Raw genomic sequence first — 15,303 nt, forward strand, 5'->3', positions numbered from 1 at the left:
TACTGGGGAGCAAGGAAGGGTCTCCAGGTAAAATCTGGAAGTGCACAGTTTAACTGGAGAGCATGTTTTCAGGGCAGGGTAGAGGGACTGAAAGTAGGTTTGCAAGGCAAGGTGGGATAATCCCATGCTGTATGTTTGGAGGTGATTGTTTGGGGAGATAGATTAATTGTTGCTGTATTTGTGGTCATCCTTCATTGATACAGCTGGAGATGGGGGAGAGATGATGGGGTCTGTGGCACTAGTGCTTTCGCTGCAGTTTCAGTCTTGGGTATGAAAGGGATTTGCTATAATAGCAGATGCTGTACCCTGGTGTTGGAGGTGAAGAATTAATCTTTTTCTTTCACCATCACTTTGGACTGCCACCATCACCTCAGGTGCATGGGATAGAGACTCCTGTATACACCCCACCTCTCAGGGAGTCTACAATTCCCTTTGCTGAGGAACATAGCTCTGCTGGATTTTTGATATGATGATGCTAAAGGTGCTCTGAGGTTTGAAAGATGCTAATTATCACCACATGAAGTGAAGAGGTTGCATCTCACATAGCTGGAGGCATCTACCAGATCCATGTTTGTATGTTATATCCAACATTAATGGTAGCACATGAGAAAAATTGAGAAGTAGTTTGGAAAGGAAATAAAAGTGAGGAAAAATAAAGAATAAAGATCAGACCTCCAAGTCTAAAAAGTCCAAGTCTAGTATCACCAATATGTCATATTAGATACTTGATGCTCTTACTGTTTGAAATAAGTATGTGGTTCATATTTTTAGGAGACACGGTGCCACTGCTTTTCTGGGAGAGGGACAGTGTTAAAAAGAGTTCAGCTTCAGGCCAAAGTCAGTGTTTACATCTGCCTGTGTATCCCCCATCACTGGTGGGAAGAGGGCGGGAGGAATTTAGGTGGATGAATTTTCACAGTGTGGTAATTATCTCTCAAGGTTTTTCTCCAAAGCAAATGGTTTTGTTGACAGAGCAGCTACAGCTAATACATCATTTAATTTTAATCTAATTCTAAATGGTGGGGTTGATTGGCTAAGTGTAATGGTTGTGTATTTAAATTAATTTTAGTAAAGCAAAGCAAGAGGAGTGAGTTCTCAAAAGGGAGATGATACTCAGACCTGTACTTAGTCATGTACAGAACATTATATAAATCTCTGTTCCTTACCTCAGGCCTTTTACTGTATCTTGTTCAGTAAACCACATCTTGCTCTTAAACCATGAAGACAGAAATAAAATTAAATATGAGAGCTTATTGTTGGTTTTCCTTATAGGTACTTGGGCACTCTTCCTATTACCGTTAATGCTGGAGATTATGCTCAGATATATACGAAAGTTGTACTAGGGAGAATTGAACCTGGCTTTTCTGTAGTCCTGTCTAATATCTGCAACACACCAGTGTGCCTGGCTGGGTTGTGATCACCAGCACTACATTTCCAAAATCCCTTTGGAAATGAATCACAAAACAGTCTTCCTTCCATGAAATGTGAGGTTTAGGAAGTAACCTCAAGCCACCTAAAGTCAGTGGAAAGGGTCTTATTGGGTCCCCTATGCTAGTTTCTGTTGAGTTTTCAATCATACAGCACTGATTGTAACCCAAAAGAGGAGCAATGGGCTGAGATGCTGTGTTGGCCCTCCATCTCTGAAACATCTTTGGTACCCAACACAGGTCTGAACATTTTGGGTGAGTGTTATAGAAATCTCTACTGCGACTCTCTAATTTCCTTGTAACAGCTATAGCAATGGCTCGTATAAAAGCAGGAAATACTTAAGGTGTTCTCAGTTTACTGTTATGTTAGCACTTATTGAAAAGTGCTTATTTTTTCTGCAAAGTACGTAGGATAAATGTCCTGATTCCTTGGAAATTCTGGTTGAGTGCCGCTGCCTACTGTGGTGAAGAGAAGCTGTGGCACCACTACTGGTTTAAAACAGGCTGTGCAGGTGAAATGCGTATGAAACTCTTGCTTTCTCATAAGAAACATAGCATCTCTAGTGTGTTTTTGGAAATTACTTGTTGCTTTAGTACATCAAAACCAATGTATTGGATCAGCAGAAATGCTGATTGTGAACAAAAATAAGACACTAACCTTTCTGATAAAAAAGGTAAGATAAGCCTCAGCAGGGCAAAGTCTGTCCTGTAATAGAAAGAATAACCTGATTATATGAATCAGTAGCATTAATTCAAACCAGGCCCTCCCTGATGGGAAAATCTATGTAGATGAGCTTTTATGTTCTTTCTGTCAGGTCTCTAGCTGTCAAATTGCAGTATTCGTTTGCTCTTTGAAAAGTGAATGCTTCAAATACGATTTCTGCTGAGTGTGGCTTCCCAAGAGAGGATACATGCAAATGGCAGTTCCACCATCTGACTAACTGGGCTGGTTTAGTTTGTCAATGATATTTGTAGTGCAGCTTGAGTAAAATGCTATAAAATTTTGGTGTGCATTCTCTGTTTCCTTGTGCACTATTGATTTTATAGCACAATGCTAATTTTTTTCCCCTTTCAGTGAGATTACTGCTGCATTTGCCCAGCTGGCCGGAACAGCGTGTTTTCAATAGGATGCTGAAATGTGGTAATAAACACTGAAATTTTGCGTCGCAGAGACAATTCATAAAAAGGGGAGAAATTACTTTCATGGCTGTTGGTATCAACAGGCTGAAGGGAGTATGTTTTATGGGTTCGAAGGAACAGATCATCACCGCTCACTTTGATATTTTCTTTTTCCCCTTCTGCCACTGCAAGGTATACTCAGAGTGTGTGCAACTCTCATTCTGCCATAAACTTGGCCTGTTCATTTACAAAGTCAGTGAGTTCATTTTCAATATAACTGTGCTATTCACCAGCAATGCAGGTTCAAATAATTTGAAGAAGAAAGAGAGCTTATATTAAAGGGTTTTTTTAATCTTTTTATTTTTATACCCTCCTTAGGCCATTGATGCACTGCAGAGGTACTGTCTTTTTGGCTGAAAAATGCCTTTTGGCAGTTGAAAAAAAAACCTCCCCAAACCCCATCTTTTCTGGCAGATGTGATGGAAGGTGGCTGAGGAAGAGGGATGTCACAGTGGAGGACTCCCAGGTGCTAACTTCCAGTGAAGTCATGGAGGACAAATTCAGAAGACATTGCTGCTTTCTTCTCTTTTTTTTTTTGGGGGGGCGGGGGAGGAATCAAATGGAAATAAAACTGGCCTATTTCTTGTAGGAAATAAGTGTGATTAATAGCAGCAAGTTAAATCCTTGGGATCTGCCAATTGTTGTGTTTTAGGAAAAATTGTTATATTTTAGGAAAAGCCAGTGTGGTGTTTCTTTGTAGCTTAGGGGTTTTTTTGATGCCTGCACAAAGCTCACTGCTTTGATCTCTTGAGCTTTGTAAAATTTTAACCTCATTTCTGGTGTGGCCAGCATGGAAGAAAACTTTTAGATATATCTGCAGCCTGAAAAAGATGAACGATTGGTTATCTCAGTGCAATAAGGATGAAAACAAATACACCTGTGATAATAGAATCATTAACATACATTTCTTGTAAAACACTGGAGATCCTCCATTTACTAGCAAGTATGTGTTTTTCAGCTGTGGAAGCAAAATATGTTTTGTTGAGGATGCAGCATTGGATGTGACTGCCAGAAATAAGAGGTGAAGGGATGATGAGTTGATTAACAAAGTGTTAAAAGAGCTGGTAAAATAAAAAGCACAACATAGGCATGCCTAAAAAAAACCCACAACCAAACAAACCAATTAAAAAAAAAAAGGGAATTGCTTAAATTTCCAAAGGCAGTTTGTATTCTAAGAATTGAGCTCCCCATTTTTTTTTGGCTCAGAAGAAACTTGAGGTACAAGGTACAGCATCTGAAAGTGTCTGTAGCCTTCTCTCGACCTGCACATAAGATGTTAATCTTAAACCTGTCGCATTTAATTTGGGGGTGGTGTAGACACTTTTGATCTGCCTAAGAGGTTTTTCTCACTAGCTTTTTGCAGATTGGAGCTTGTAAATTGTCTCTCAAATCTTGATAATTAATGATGGTGGGTGGCGAACATGAACTGCAAATGGTTTGAGGTTTTCTTACTCCTTTTATTTTTGGCTTCTTAAAAATCTGTATACCCCCAAATGCTCAGGAAAACAAAAGGGAAAATTGTATTTGTGCAAAAGTGGGGGAGGAGGCAGAATGGCTATGTTACTCTGCTGCCACTTGAAGTACTGTGTTTTACCTCCTCAAAACCCTCTGCAGTCATCCTACTGAATGAGGACCAGCACTCATTTCTGAGCAATACCCAAACCTCAGCACTGAGGGCTTCAGTACTTGGGCAAGAGTTGTTTCCCTGAGGCTGGGGGCAGTATAAGGCTGCAGATCATCACAGTGTCATGTATCTCAGATTTCGTCTCATAAAATTAATGCTGCTTTTCTCTTGCTCTCTTTGTATTAAATCCTCTTCTAATTCTGGATTGTTAGGTATCCATGTCACAGTCTTGTCTGTTGCTCTGCACTATGTTGACAGTAGTCCAAGAATTTTGCCTAGAAATGTGTGTTAGACTTATCTTGGAGGTCATTTTGGAGTAGCTTTCTCAGCCCAATTAATTGGCTCCAGAAGAAATTGCCTCCGTAATCAAGTATTAGTAGTGTAGTTTTTTCAGACACTGCTGTGATTACTGTTCTTAAATGTAAAAGATGAAACTTCCAGTTCTTGTATTCCTATTTGTTTCCTTTGATCACAGCATGCCTTTGAATGTGACCATATTTTTAGTTAGGTTGTTGTGTGCTACCAAGATGCTGCAAAAGAGATTTGACTCTGTATTTTACCTTCCCTCCCCCAAAGAGCTTTATTCTTCTGCATTGATGTTTTGCATCTCTTTGTTTCCGATTGCTTCTACAGCTCACTGTGGTCCTGTGAGATGGGACCATCCCGCTCCTGGGTACTCATCAACAATTAAGTATCTTGTGATTTGTATTGCTGCATATTGGCTTTGTATAAGGCTTCACAAAAAATCCCCCTCTAAAAATCAAGCCACTGCTATGTTATGAAGTAAATTTTTCATTACTAAGCAGCTCTTTCCCTTTTCTAAAGGGTCCCTGCTGAAAGACAGAAAAAGAAAGAGGAAAAATAGTTGAACAAGGCAAGAGGATAATTCATTCAACAGGTACTTCTGTGAGAGCAGCTCAGCTGTTCTGTGAGATGCCGGTTTTACAGTGTGCAGTGATTTTCCCCATGTACAGTCTGTTAGCAGTCCCAGCTACACATCTTTGTCTTTTCTGGGGTTACATTTGGTTTCCCCTTGCTCTTTGCCACATAGCTGGATATATCCTTTTCCGTGGGATAATATAACTGGTTATATTTTAAACTGGCAATCAAAGTTACTCTTTTTAGACTCTGCTTACCTTGGGGCTCTTGCTTTCATCTGAAATCTGAAACAGACTCTGAGGTAAAAACTTGATCATTTTACTCCCTCATTTGTTTCAGGTGGTGCATTAAAAGTTATTGCCTTTAAGCAGATTTGCATCCTCTAAGAAAATCAGTCCATGTTTAATTTCCAGGCCACTTAGAAATTACCCTTCCCAGTCTGCTATTTCTCCTCCATCTCCCATACCATCCTCCAGGTGTAGCTGATTCTTGAAATGCTTAAAGATCTTGATTTCTGACTCCAGTAGTGAGACAAAACATATTACTTTAATGCAAGCTGTCCTGCTATTTGGACACGTCAAGAATTGTCTGCTGCAACCTTCACTGTGTTGCAAAATCTTAAGAACAACCAATATAGTTTGCATAAAATGAGTGTATTGGTATTCACAATGCATGGCAGTGTAATTAGGATGGCCTAATCCGGATTATTGACTGCTTGGATGTGCGTAGAGGAATTCTGAGAACAGTTAGTGGCTTAGGAGTGCTGTAGCTTTGTCTGTACAAGTGACAAGTAGATGCATTACAACAATTTGAAAAATATCCTTGGCAATTGCTTGAGGAAGCAGAAAGATTCCATAGTTCAATACTGACTTGTGCTACAACAAGGTTTTCTTTTCTTTTGTTGTTGTTTTTATTTTTGTTTTGTTTTGGGGGTTTGGGGTGTTGGGTTTTTTTGTTTGGTTTGGGTTTGTTTTGTTGGTTTTTTTTTTTTGTTTTGGGGGGTTACTTGTATTTTTTTGTGGGTTTTTTTTGTGGTTATTTTGTATTTTTGTGTTGGTGGTTGTGGTTGTTGTTGTTTTTTTTTAAAAAGTAACCATGTAAGGTTAAAATGTAGCTCAGCGGTATCTGTCACAGACAGCATGAATGCCTGTTTTAAAATCCTGCGCTTTAAAGTGAGTAGCTAGCTCTCGCTAAGAGAGAAGGATGTGATAATTAGAAATTTGTGCTCAAGTGTGCATATATAGGAGAAAGCATGGTGGAGAATATACTGAACCCAAAGGAAAACGCAGGTAAAGGGGTGCCTGGGAGGGTTAGCTGCTTAGAACAGGGATTGAGCATATATGTGTTGTACACTTTGAGTGGAATACCCTACTTAAATAGAGAAAGATGTGCAGAGCAAGATGGAAGGTAGAAGCTGGTCTGTGAATAGACGTGAGGGGTGGATCTATCCAGAGTCCTTCCTCTTGCATAGTAAAAGCTGCTTGTCAGGGAACCTGCGGCTGCAATAGCAAAAGCAGAATTGCTCTCAACCTGGTGGCCGCATCCTTGTTTCTGTGGCTTTGGGAATGGGCGAGGAAATCACTTTGGGGGCAGCTGTGGAGCCCTCCTAGACCATGTCCTGATGTGTCCCAGTGCTGCCTTGGCCCAAGCAGGTGTGCTGTTCATACTGAGCACACAGGGAAATAAATCTCAGACTATTTTCTTTGGAGTTATACATTTCTGGTGGGATGGATACTGATATATCCTTGGTAAGAGGGCCCATCTGCTGTTATAGATAAAATTATTGTTGTTGGCATGGAGTAAAATGAGCCACATCTTTTTAAAGTAAATGCCCGGAAGTAATGAGTCAAGAAATTGTATGTATAATCTTATGCTATAGCTGAACTAAACAACTCAGCAGAGAGGGTTGGTTCTCATTTTTCTCTAGCTTTTCTCTTGTTCCAAAAGGTTTGGCTGGTGCAAAAGAGAGCCGGGTCATCTCACCAAACTTTTAAGTTGTTTTTATTCAAGTGCAGAACCATTTAGCAATAAAAGAGTTGTTTTGGTTTTGTTTTCACATATAATATTGCAGCTATGAATTAGCTTTTTCTTCCTCCTTTTGTTTTATGTGACATCTGGATTGTTCGGAGAGTGTTATTCCATCTTATAACGGGGATAGTTGCCTTTTTGAGCAGTGGAGGTTTTATGAATTAAGTAGAGTAATGAATACGTAGAAAAAATATAGTACAGCTGGCTATCGCCTTTCACATCTAGTAACATAAGATCTTTAATTGATTTAGGGGGGTTATTTTGTCTGAACACTTGCAATTAGCAGCTCTTAATCACTAAAACACTTTGTAAGAAATCTGGCTTGATGGGTAGATTGAAATGAACAGGAGGAGCGGATATTGGTGGTTTATCTTCTTTCCAAAAATATCCCCTGTTCTGTGAGAATAGCTGGGTTTGTGGAAACATATTTGTATGAAGTGCCTTTTGTCAAGCTACAGATTAAACGAATGGGGCTGGAAGAGACTTCGGGTTCCACTCCTGCACTCCTGTCCCAAGGCAGGATTGATATACCTGTATCATGACCTACCCGTGTCAGACATTTATTAAATACGGTTTTAGCAACCTGAGATGATGGAGAGAGCCTGTGGTATTCTGTTCCTCTTCAGAAACCTCATTATTTGTCTTCTTGAAGATCCACATTTAGAAGCCACCTTTTGTCAACATTTTTCTCTTTTTTTTTTTTTTTTTTTTTTGCCTTCTTTAGGTAAAAGTGACTTGACAACCAAGCAGGAAGGTGGATTATTTTTAAAACAATGAGCATGCGTCTCTAGACATGATCTGTTTCGGTCCAGCTGGAGCTGTCTGAATGAAGCGATGGGCTGTGCCTCTGCCAAGCATGTTTCTACTGTTCAAAACGAAGAGGAAACTCAGAAGGGGAAAAATTATCAGAACGGAGATGTGTTTGGTGGTAAGTGTTGCAGGATTTCATCTTTCTCCCAATATCAGGAATGTTCTGGAAGGTATATTTGGGAGTCTTAAACTTTCACAAAATATAATGGAAAATTATGTTAAAATGAATCTCAGTTGTAGTACAGTTGGACTTTCCAGGGGACAGTACCATGACATCTGAAACAGAGGTCCGGGTGAAATCCTTTGTAGAAAATTAACATTCTAATTGATGTACAGTACTGCACAGTCTTTAACTCCATGAATCCTGGAATAGTTCAAAGACAACAAGTTGCACAACCCCTCATATTTTTATGTGCCTATTTATATTTTTTAATTAGATGCCAAATTAGTTAACTCATTTCTTAAAAATAAATACTATTGTTCTTTAAAGCAATAAAACATTAGATCTGAAATCCTATAGCAAACAGGGTTTGAAGGTACAATGAAACTAAAAGTAACCTGTGAGGGATTGGTTGGTCTTGGGAAGCTCTAAATGTGGGAGGAAAACATCTGTTCACTGTGTGGGAAGACTGGTCTGTGATCCAGGTCTTGTCAAAGTGCATCGGGAAAGATAAAGTGTTATGAGATAAAATGCATAGTCAGCTTCAATTCCCACCCACCCCTGTTAATACATGCTAAATGGTTTCTAGATGATGATATAAATCGTAATTCAGTTTTTAAAATATTCAGAATTTTCTGGAAGATTGTTCTGAAGTGGAATTTCTAGATCTGCCCAGATATTTATCTGAAAGTTAAGTCAGCTGTGAATAAACTAACTTGGTACTGTTATTCTTAAAATAGGTGCATTGCTACTGAGTATGCCAAACTTCTCTGCAGTTTTTTTATAGCAATTGTTTCTGTAGTAGTGGGAATGACACATCGAGCAGCAAAAAAAAAAAAACCAAAAAAACCCCACCTCCTTTTAATTTCACTTTTTTGGCCTGTTTGAGGACTAGTTTGCTCTCGCATTAGTTCCCAAAGCAAGGATACCTACAAGTGTAATCTGAAGAGAAAGTAGTTGTTCAGCAAACTTCAGGACAAAGTGATGGGTTATTTTCTTTTGTGGTTTTTCTACGCTAACCTGAGAGATGCTGGTTTTGGAATTGTGAGTTCAGTATGTTACTTCTGTTAAAACCGGTTTTAAGTGCTGTCATGAACAAAAGGCTCTATTAGTTTCTCAGAGGAATCTGAGTTTATATTTTAGCTGATATTTAGTTAAGGAGCAAATTCTGGCAATGTGTGTCTCAGGGCTTTTTTGGTTGGTTGTTTTTTGTTTTGTTGAACTACATTCTGCAGGCCAAAGATCGTAACTTTAGTGACAAGAAACTTAAAGTAACTTCTGGTGGCAGAGAATCAAGAAGGCTGAAGGGATTTTAAAAGGCTCCCATGTTATAGGGCTGGACTGGTGTCATTTAGCCATTCTGGGGTCCATCTGAGGGCTGTTACTCATTCTCTATTTTAGAGAAGCCTATCAATACCAGGAATACTCCCTGCTGTTAACCATTTTCTGGCATAAATTTAGTTATGCAGTTTGTCATTACTAAAGGTTCAGTTCCATGACTGATCCTTTTTTTAGCAAAGAGTTGGAGTCTGACTTAAAGAACTTATTGAGTGGTAACCAGAATGAGCACAGAAGCCACGTTTTCTCCCTTGCTGCTGAGCGATAGCCTGTAGATTAGGAATTGGGTTATAAGAAAGGTGAGCTGAAGTGTACCTGGCTTTACTGCTGTCCTTTTGGGACCTAGAAATAATCAACAGGATGCTTACACGCCCAGAAGCAGGAAGCTGCGTGCTTTGTGTGTGCAGTGCCTTGCGTAGTTCCTGAAACAACTTTTTAATAATAAATATTTAAAAAACCAACCAAAACTGAACAAACAAAACCAGTAGAAAAAAAATGACACCTTAATGTCATATTTATCATCCTTCTTAACAATCTTCTGGACTTGACAAATGCCTAGAGCTCTTTCATAGGAGACTGAATATTATTCCTGCTCCCTCTTCTTCCTTGTTTGAGATGAGTTAGGTCTGAAAGCTTAATATATTCTGCCCATTTAATTTCCTTTTAAACTTTCATGTTGTTAGTGCCAAATTAGTTCAATCTAACACATTCTGCAGTTTTTGCTTAAGTCATCAAGGAGGAAGTCAGTGGCAATATTGCAGGGCTGTTACCATCAACTTCCTGCAAGGAGAGAGCGTTGTTGTGCTGGGTTTGAACAGATGATCTCAACTAGGATGACAGATTGTAGCAGAATTAGTTCCCAGAGATGCATGAGGATCCACAGAGTCAACAAAATGAAAAGCACTGCGCCACTTCCATCATTTGTTTGCCTGTCCAGTTCCAGGTGCCAAGAACTGCCGAATGTTTCCTTCTTTATTTCTGGGAAGGGACAAAAGTGTCTCATCCAGCCAGTAGCCAAGAGCAGAGTATCTCTGTAGCCTATAGAGATTGAAAATTAACTGCAGAATGACTAGGCAGAGCAAGGCTAAGGTGAATAGCAGGAAAACTGGAGGGTTCATGAGGAGCAAGAAGGTAATGGAAAGACAATTAGAGGTAGTTAGTAAGATAAATAGTTTTGGGGAAGGAGGCAGGAAAGTAAAAGAAACAGATACAACAAGTGAGGTTGGATGGTGGCTGATGTAGTGATAACATCAATAACATCCTGAGAATATTGGTATGTGTATATCATGATGTTCATAGATGGTGGCGACTTGGAGCGTTTTTATCTGAGGACTTACCTGATGTAAGGTGCCTGTTCAGAAGTAGCAAGTATGAGCTAAGTGGAGAAAATCCTGAAGGACCTGGAACAGCAATGACAGAATTAAAGGAAAATACTTCAGTGCTGGTTCTGCCTTCCCTGGGCAGCAGGTGTGATATGAAAGATGTGGCTTACAATATATTCTCCGTTGCTGTTTGCCTAAAATCTGAGATGAAAACAGTGTTCATTTTTCTTCCTTGTACGTCATCCCCAGCCAAGTTGCAGGCAAAAAGAGTTAACAGTAAGGACTGTACTTTCCATCTTGCTTCTGTATTAGATGTGTAATTTTAAGTGAGGAGAGGTATGAAAATACTTTCCTTTGGTTCTAGCCAGATTTGCTCTTACCTATGCCTTAGGCTGCTGGGGTTTTTTTTTAGCCACTTAGGGATTTTTTTTTTTGTACTGAGTAATTGTAAGCATTAGCCACACAGCTGAGAAACTTTCACTTTCCCACATACCACTCTTTTTCCACAAATAAGTGCACTGGCAACAAGACAGTCATTCACATGATTTTTCTGTAAGCTCTGTCTTCGGTGCTCAAGAGCTTTCCCACTTTGCTCTGCTGCTCTAATGCAGCTCTACAAGTAGCAAGTGGAGCCACTGAAGAATGAACTACTGAGGAATGGTCATTGATACCGTTGCACTTGTTTCCGTCTTGACATTAACAACTGCCACTGCCAGCCCACGGTGATAGAGACCCTACAGTCACAGGGGTCACTCTGCCACCTCTGCCATCAAGATTGAGTAATGGTGGAAGTTTCAGAGGCAGAGAAGGGGGTTAGTTATAACCTAGGGTTATAAATTTCTGTCTTGTAACTGATGGAAAGAGTTGTAACTATAATGAGAGTGCTGGGGGAAGAGAGATGTGTCTGGTTGTAGTTAAACATGGTTTCTTCCTGTGAAAGAGGTCTGCTATACATATACAACAATCATTAGTTGACTGAACTGAAGAAGACATGAAGGTGGCCTCAGAATTGAGTAAATACAGTTGTATCTCTAAGCTTGGGGTAAGCTTATGGTACTGGAATTCATGAGCAAAGGAAGAGTGGAAAGCACCTAAGTAATTCCTATGCAGGTCATTGCTCTCTGTGCCTTGGACAGCAATTTTGTGTTCATGTTGCAGAAGTTGCCAGAACTGTGTCATTATTGAATTGCCAACTTTGACTTCCTTTACTGTGAACATAGTCCTTCAGCACTTTTTCCTATTCCTTTCAGGGGAAAAGCAGGCAAAGAAGCCATGCAGGAATTATAAGCACCAACAGGGCTGCAGCTTTGCCCTCTGCCTTTTTGTTGTCAGTCAGCTTGCATGCCACAAGCTTTAAACATGTTTTGCAGTCCTCCCTCCAAGCCGTCAGAAGGTAGCCTGTCTAGAAGACCGCTTAACATTTCCAAAGCTTTCCTAACTGGTCATGGTGTTTGTCTTAGGGTTTATCCACCCCACTTTAGAAGAAAAAGAAACAATTTCCAAGTATACAGTGTTTGGATATTTTTTCTGATCAATAGATTTGGCTTGACTATAGATACCAATTTGAATCCAGATGTTCTGTATTCTAAACTGCTCAGAGTGGTACAGTTCTGTTTCTGCTCTTCCTCAAAGCCTCTAGATGCCTTTTGCTTCTCTCCTTGGTGGGGTTGGTTGAAGCAGAGTCTGTTGACTATTTGAGAGATTACTGCTTGTGTTAGGACTTTTTTTACTTTTAAAAGTCACTGCACTTTGGTTTATTTTTTTTGGTTTGGGTTTGTTGATGTAGATGTAGATGTATTGACCTAGGGTTCACTGTAAATTTTAGACTGGTGTTTAAAACCAAGAAACCCGCCATGAAACTCATGAATTCTGTAAGAACAAATTCTGGCTAACTGAAAGCCAAACACAAAAATTTCCGTAAGATGAAAACTGTAGAAGGTACGTTGCATTTTGCTATAATACATATTTTAAAAATTGAGTTAGCAGGCCTATCAAAGATGTTCTAGAGAAGATTGAATATAATATGATTATTATGTCTTGTTGGTCTCTAATGACTTTAAAATCCCTCTAATAAGGATAGTGATAATGCATCTTCATTTATTCATCATTCCACTTCAAAGCTGATTTCCAGGACAATACATAAGAACTATAATAATGTAAATACCAGTGAAGAACAAAATGCCATGATAGACCCTTGAGCGTTGTTGATTTCAGCATATGTTTTAATAATGTAACATCTCTTGTAGATTAATTTTATATGTGCCTTTTTAAAAAATCATGGGATATTCATTTGTGGAGGACATTATAGGCATAATTTTTTGTGTAAGAAAATAACTGGTAATGTGATTTGCTGTGGGGGGGAAAAACCCTATTTTAGGATCTGTTTATTAATCCGAGAGGCTAATTCAGATGTTTATATGGAGCTCTTGGGTGCTTTGCAAAAGTAAAAGTAAACAAGCAGGTAAGAATCTTCTGGCAAACTGTGAATATCTGTGCTGCAGTTGCCAAATAGGATTTCCGGTAATAACAGCAGCTCAAGTTTCTAAACCAGTCTAAATAAAGCTGAATGCAAAGCACAATAGTTTATAAACCAGTTTATCTCAGAGCAGCTGGGAGAATATTAGAAAATGAAATCTTTAGCATTGACGTATCATAATGAGATTGAAAAACTGGTTGATGCACATGGTATCTTGACTGCTTCAGAAGCTGTGGTGTAGTCATCTTCACAACTTCCCTAGTTTGTATTACAGACCCACCCTTGTTCTAGAGATGGGCAGCATGGAGATGATGTGTGAGGGACCTGATACCAGATCACTTGCAGATCTGCATGCCCTTTGCTCTGCTCTGCTCTTCCTCACTTGTTTGGGTTTTTTTTAAACAGTTTTCTCCTGTGTTGATTCTTTTTCCCAAATATTTTGAAAATGCCATAGTTCAAAATCCAAGCAGGAAAATTGGGAGTATTTAACTATGGCAAGTTTTTACCTATCATGTATGATGGCAGTCAGTCTGATGTGTTGGGAAAGCAGCAGCCAGTCTTACCAGCCGGGCTCCTTTTTCCCACCAGATTGAAGCGTTCAGCTTGGCTGCCCAAAACAAACACACCGCTATGTAGCAACCATAACTGAAGTGGAAGAAAGTAGCTTTACTTGGTTTCTTGTTCACCAATACCAGCATTTAAAACCCAAAATCTTTTTTCAGCTTGTTAGGATTTTACCTCATATTGGTATTTTCTTTATTCCTAAATGTTTTGTGGTTTTGTCTCACTTCTGCTAATCCCTGCCTTGTGACATTCAATTATTTCCTGCCTTGTGTCTGCCATGTCTCATCCATGTGGGGTATCTCAGTCCACTGCCCAAGACAGCAGAGCTCTGTGCCATGTGCATTTGAAGTAAGTGCCGAAAGATGCTAAAGTAACTGAAACTTTTAAAACATGCTCACTATACACAGGAAGAGAAGAGCAAGGGGAATTCAGACTATGATTTACAATTCCTAAATTTGCATTGTGATCTCCAAAAATACTGTGCCCAAATCTTTGTAGAGATTAGTTTGTTTTGAAGACTCTCCTTAATAGGCAAGCCTAGAAGTATGATCTTATTCAAAACTTCAGTCTCATGTTGTTGCTCAGGACACTTCAAAATATCTGTGACTCTTCAGATGTCTCTAATTAATATGAGAGAACTAGTTCCTGTCCATGAAGTTCTGTGGGTCATCTTCTGGCCATTTGAAGTTCTGAAGTTGGGAAGTTTTAGATAAAATTTGAAGTGAACAAAGTATATTAGAAGTGTTTACAGTGAATAACGCCATCTTGTTATCTCTCCTTTTCCCTCAGCTGTCAGAAAAAATGCTAAAATTGAGAAGGACAAATTCTTTCTTCTGAAAAATAGCATGCCCATCCTCACTGAACTGAAACTATCTGGAAAGCCGTAGCTTAAGGAATGTAACTTCTGTCATACTGACCATGAATGCATGCTGAAAGTCTTGCTGCACCAGGCATCACACAAACACACAACTCACTTTGCCTGGCAGCATTTATTATATTGACTGTGTTGGTCAGCTGGTTAACACTCAAATGGTAATTGCTTCAGTTAATTTGGCTGTCCTGACATGCTTCTGCAATGTCAGAGCTTATTCATTTTAGGGACAGTAGTGATTATGCATTAAGGGGACCAGCACCATGCAGTGTCATAATACCATACTGGCTATTTCAAGACAATAACCTTTTTAAAACACATTTTCAAACATGAACAGATACATTTTGTACAACCACAAGCACTCATTCCATGCAGTGCTTAATCCATGGAAGTAAGTGGCACGTAGGCCCCCACCATCTGAAAACCTTCAGAGGAGATTTTTATTGCTTAAATTCAGGTTCTGGCTGAGCTTCTGAAAGTGTAGGTTTCATGTTGGTCATTATTTCAGCAGCTCATGTTATAAAGTAGATCTTGCTTCGATGATTGAAAGATAAAAGCAGATGAGTGCATTGCAGTATAGGGCTGAAGTGCAAAAGCATCTTCCAGAATTATACTGGACTGTGGT

General features: G+C 39.3%; 2 protein-coding genes across 4 annotated transcripts in view; one reads left to right on the top strand and one right to left on the bottom strand.

The window, feature by feature from the left end:
• TRMT1L (tRNA methyltransferase 1 like) overlaps positions 1 to 15,303 on the bottom strand; it is a 340,729-nt gene that overhangs the window by 81,470 nt on the left and 243,956 nt on the right. The window lies entirely within an intron of this gene.
• The window catches only part of CUNH1orf21 (chromosome unknown C1orf21 homolog), a 122,531-nt gene that overhangs the window by 40,796 nt on the left and 66,432 nt on the right, over positions 1 to 15,303 (top strand). For all 3 annotated transcript variants that reach the window (XM_061452106.1, XM_061452107.1, XM_061452108.1), the window contains one exon: positions 7,862 to 8,065. In XM_061452106.1, the coding sequence (XP_061308090.1) occupies positions 7,972 to 8,065 (94 nt within the window). In that variant the 5' untranslated portion in view covers positions 7,862 to 7,971. The remainder of the gene's footprint in view (positions 1 to 7,861; positions 8,066 to 15,303) is intronic.

The sequence above is a fragment of the Pezoporus flaviventris genome, unplaced genomic scaffold (genome assembly GCF_033815535.1).
Source record: "Pezoporus flaviventris isolate CSIRO_AGI_PZ_B2104156 unplaced genomic scaffold, CSIRO_AGI_Pfla_v1 ptg000013l, whole genome shotgun sequence".
NCBI classification, from domain to species: domain Eukaryota; kingdom Metazoa; phylum Chordata; class Aves; order Psittaciformes; family Psittacidae; genus Pezoporus; species Pezoporus flaviventris.